Raw genomic sequence first — 5,393 nt, forward strand, 5'->3', positions numbered from 1 at the left:
AGCCAGACTGTGCTGGATACTAAGACCATACATACTATACCAGTGGGCAAGACATATATGACCTCTTCCATCACTAAACTTAAGCCTAACAGAAGACAAACATCAATCAACTAATCACACAAAATGTGTTAAAAAAAATAAATAAAAGAGGGGCACCTGGGTGGCTCAGTCGGTTAAGCATCCAACTTCGGCTCAGGTCATGATCTCGCGGTCTGTGATTTTGAGCCCCGCGTCGGGCTCTGTGCTGACAGCTAGAGCCTGGAGCCTGCTTCGGATTCTGTGTCTCCTTCTCTCTCTGCCCCTCCCCCACTTGTGCTCTGTCTCTATCAAAAATAAATAAATGTATAAATAAATAAATAAATAAATAAGCAAGCACTATGACAGTATATAAAAAGGACTTCACCTACTGGGGATATGGGATGTGTATGCATCCAAGATTTCCCTAAAGAATTCATATCTACATAAAACAGTACACTCTACCTGCAGGGGTATATCTTAAATATTTTTGTACTTTTCTTCATCTCACACAGTAAGTTCTTCTATATTTGTTAAATGACTTACTCTCATTAAAACTTATTCCTATTAAAATTATATCCTTTTTAACTAGTCTTTTTTTTAATGGTGTACCTGAAGTTGGCCTTAGGATGACTGATACCTTCAGATGAATACTTTGAGAGATAGTTTAGAAAGATACTTTTATTCTTACAAGATTAAACAACTTAAATCTTACCTAGATTGTAAGGTGATTTCATGATTAATATGGTTAAATAGAAACCATCTAGACATCAAAATAACATTTATAATTCTTAAAAAGAATTATTCACACAAATTATGTACTAAAATAATGTACAGAATTATTAAAAATTGTTTCACTAACAGTACACATCGGTTCTAAAAAATGAAATGTCTTTTAAAAGCACATATTTTCACATTGTATATCCTGGAAGTTTATTTATCACTAATTCGCAAATATCTTTGCATTGCTTGGAAATATTTAGTGAACCAACGTCATCATCTTCTTCAAAGTGATCTGGTGTGCTGCTATCCAGGACATTAAGTTCTAGTTCTGATAAATTAGATGGCAGATAAGAACTCACTTGAGATGTCCGAGGTGACTGGCTTTTTTCTGAAGACTTGCAACCGATTTTTGTTTTAAGTTTAGCAACTTTAGAATTATGCACACTGTTTCGATCTACCTGGTTTCCTTTTTCCTCAGTCCAATGTGATACAGACAAATCACTGGTAGAGATACTAGAATCTTCCTCCAAACTTTTATCTGGAATCCTTGGAATATGAGATCCTTTATGTGAGCGTACTGGTGAGCCAGCTGAAAAAGGTGGGCTAAGAATAGAACTCTTTTCGCTGCTGTTTTTTCTTATGGACAGTCTTGTTTCACTAGACTTACCTGTGTATTGATTATGTTTTGGATTTTCTGCTGCTAAATGGCTACCACAAGCTTGTAAAATTCTGCTAGTATCCTCGGTGGTATAGAAATCTTCGGAAAAGCAAGGACTGGTGAAGTCATCTGAATACTTTAGTTCTGAGATGCTTTCAGAGCAACTACTCCCACTTGGTTTTTCACTCATATCATCAGTAAGAATGTCATCATCGCTGACTTTGACACGCTTATCGTCTATCTCTTTATCTACTACAATTCTGTCAGCAACTGCAACCTGTTGGGAAAGACACGGACTTTGGATTTTCCTTTCCATTTCTCCTTCCAAAATACTTGCATGAGGAAACCTTTCTGGGACAATGGAATCTGAAGGACGTATAATTTCTTCCAATAAACCATTATTTGTTCTATGTTCACCACACTCTGTTTTTTCAGTTGCACATTTCAGCTTAGTTTCTTTACCTGTGAGAGGATCATCAAAACCACCACTGATTTGCTTTGAGGTATCACTGTTCTCAGCAAAAGATGCATCTGATTTCGAACACCTATCTTTAGGCAGTTGATGTGGCTTCTGAGGTTGTTCCGCAAAGCTGAATACTTTAACTTTGGATGATGGAAATCTGAGTTTTGCACCCAACATCTGTGCTTGCATTTTTCTATACTGTTCTCTTTTTTCATGCACTAACAACATATCAGGGTTTGTTTGCTTTAAACGTAGTTTAAGTGTATTTGTTAAACCATAAAGCAGCCTCCCCCTCGGAACTCTTTTGGGGGGGTTTCCACTGTTCTTTTCAAAATATTTCTCTTTTTTGAGATTTTCACCTTGGTTCTTTTTATACTGAAGATTCACTGACTTGTCATTTTCCCCCACAGAAAGCTTACCCTTCTTAGATTCAGATTTACATGTGCATTTGGCAGAAGACTCTGGTGACTTCTTACCCTCAGTTCTATATAACCAGGCTAAGTGAGGATGTATTTGAGGGGGGCTTGCCACAGGTTGGTTATATAACAAGGACAACTCAACCAACAAAGCGTTTAACAAAGGCAGCTGCCTTATTGTGTTAATTCTACTTTGTTCAGTTTGCCCGTGATACGCAGTTTGATCACTTGCTCCTTTCTCCTGAACATGCGGAGGATTTATGGGCTTCGGAGGACTCTCATGTGTCCCAGAATCAGCATGTTTCAGAGAATCAGTATGTGCTGGGACAGTTACGTGATTTCTCCCCAGAGAAATACCATCCAATTCCTCAGGGGCATTTATTTGAGGTTTAATGGTGATTGTACCCTGTACAGGAGGCATCTTTTCTTGGGTCAAATGAGTGTAATACAGAGGAGGAGGGCAAAATATGTTGGCTTCAATGTCCAACTCTGTGACTCCCTGACATGGGGGGCTAACGCTTCTCACCCCACTAGAATTTGAACAAACAGAGCTGGTTTTGCCATGCTCCACAGAAACCGTGTTACTACAGTTGGTCTTACTATGGAAAGCTATTTCCTTCAAATCCTTCTGTGCCTTCGGGATTTTTAAACTCACAAGGGACTTATCAGCATCTCGTGGTCTTGGCTCTGAGTCTGGCTGCTGTGGTTCCTGTGGGGTCTGGGAACTGACCTCTACAAGCTCCACCCCACCTCCTGCGGTAGCGACTGGCCGCTCAAGATGGCCCAACAAGCTGCTTCCCAAGTCAGTGAAGCGGTAGCCCAGGGCAATGTCCCCAATCCACTCCCCGACTTGGTTACGCAGAGGGAAACTTCCTCGATGACCCTGGGAGCAGCCGGAGGCGGCCTGCCCCAGGACCTTGTGGGCGGCGGCGGCCAGCGAAATGCTACAGGCACCCAGGAGTCGCGGGGCAGGAGTCGGGCGCCCAGGGGGCAGCTGCAGCAGCAAGGTGTAAAGCGGTGTCCGAAGGAGCAGGCGGTGCAGGGTAACGGGGTGCAGGCGGAAGAGACAGGACTTGCCGCGACCGAAGCTGACCAGGCCAGGCCGGGGTTCCGGGGCTGGGGCGCCGGGGCCGTCAGGAGGGTAAACCAGCAGGGTGGGGAAGTCCAGCAGGCGGAAGGCCACTGCGGGGCACAGGTCGCGCGACGGCCGTGGTGGCGACGCCTCCTCCTCGTCTTCCTCTTGCTCCTCCTCCACCTCGACCACGGGCCGCGGCGGCGGCGGCAGCAGTCCGGCTTCAAGACGCACCCAATCTACGAGCAGCTCCAGTGAGAAAAGCCGCTCGGACGACGGGACCGCCATTGCTGTTGCCCCTGGAGACGCTGAAGCTTGGGTCTCGCGAGAGACCGGGAGACCACAGCGCCTGTCTCTGCTCTCTCGCGAGACTTAAGGGGGCGCCCCGGCTGGCCTAAGGCTACAGGTGCTGTGGGAATTTTCGCCGCTCAATGTATTTTCCTTTCCAGGCTTGTGTTTACACAATTGCTTATAATCCTGAGGCATGATCACATGATGGCAACAACAACAACAACAACAACAACAACAACAACAGCAAAACACCAGACTTATTTTTTGTTGTTGTTTTGGTCACGTTTTTATCCCTGCAGATCTCATGCAATTTTGAAGCGGGGTCAAGTCTATATGAGGAAAATGGAAAGTAAATCAGGACTCCCTTTCCAGACCCCAGGGCTAATGAAAGCCAGTGTACTTTCCAAGATCGGCCTTCTCTGGCTGCTGATCCACCCCAAAGATGATGACACAGCTCTGAAGCGGCCTGGGAGCCTCTGTTTGGGTGAATTATGGTAGCACTGAAACACAAAGGGGCTGTGATCACATTTCCATTTGAGCAATCACCATGTGTGAAATTGATGTTAATGATTCCATTTAAAAACAAATACACACGCACACACACACACACACACAGTTGGGGGAAGGGGAAAGATCTTATAACTACCCCAGGTTTTCAAGGAGAGGTACTTCTAACCTCAGTAAATTAGCCAGCCAGATTGGAACCAAGGCTGATAACACAGGGAGCCTTGAATGACAGAGTAAGGAATTTGAACTGTAGTCTGTACAAGTTGTTTTGGACGAGTAAGTGTGATCATAGCAGTGTTTAGAAATATATCAGTACAAATACAAGGATGGATTCTACTAATAAATTGAATTCACAGCAGTCTATTGGGAGGCTTTCTCACTGGTTCAGATGAGGGAGAATGATGGCCTGAAATTGGTCAGGGTCAGTTTAGAGGAGAAAGAGGTGACAGACAAGTCATTTGTGATAGCAGAATTTGGTGACTAAGGGAGAGAAGTTATGGGTGAATTTTTTTTTTTTTTTTTTTTTTTTGCTACTGAAGGAGAAAAAAATGAGGCATAGATTTGATATATATATACATATATGTATATTTAATGTTTATTTATTTTTGAGAGAGCGAGAGAGAGGGTATGCACAAGCAGGGGAGGGGGATGGAGGATCCAAAGCAAAGCTGGGCTCTGTGCTGACAGCAGAGAGCCCGACCCAGGTTCGAACTCATGAACCACATGAGATCACATCCTGAGCTGAAGTCGGACGCTCAACCGACTGAGCCACCCAGGCGCCCTGAATTGATATATATATTTTTAAAAGTTACTTTGGGTTTGGAGGATTGTAGAATTTGCGGTTCCTGCCAGACATCATGTTTAATTTTAGACAGCTTTATAATTTATAGTTACATTACATCAAAGCTCAGAAGAACATTGTGAAGCTCAAGGGAAATTCAGAATTGGAAGGACTTGATGCTTTAGTGGGAAGACTGAGGAAGGCTCCATTGCAGTATATAAGTAGAATACACTACTCTTGGCCTTGAGAATCTTACTATCTACTTACAGAGGAAACATTTATCCAGTGACATGCTTAATGGATGGATGACACAAAGCCATAAAAAGCAACATATTCACAAGTGGAAAGCAAGGAGGTATTGAGTCCATATGTGCATCCTGCAACAAGTCTTCTAGATACGGTTAATAGTGTGGCATATCAGCACTTGCATATCTCCTGCATACAGACAGGGAAACCAATGTCCTTCT

The 5,393-nt window shown here is 43.4% G+C and overlaps 1 protein-coding gene across 1 annotated transcript; it reads right to left on the minus strand.

The window, feature by feature from the left end:
- Positions 1-438: 438 nt before the first annotated feature.
- Positions 439-3,662, minus strand: MAP10 (microtubule associated protein 10). The gene has a single exon (XM_049645001.1). It carries the CDS (start codon positions 3,633-3,635, stop codon positions 927-929), a length of 2,709 nt encoding a protein of 902 aa, XP_049500958.1. The 5' UTR covers positions 3,636-3,662; the 3' UTR covers positions 439-926.
- Between the last annotated feature and the right edge of the window lie 1,731 nt (positions 3,663-5,393).

Source organism: Panthera uncia, chromosome D2 (genome assembly GCF_023721935.1).
Source record: "Panthera uncia isolate 11264 chromosome D2, Puncia_PCG_1.0, whole genome shotgun sequence".
Taxonomy (NCBI): domain Eukaryota; kingdom Metazoa; phylum Chordata; class Mammalia; order Carnivora; family Felidae; genus Panthera; species Panthera uncia.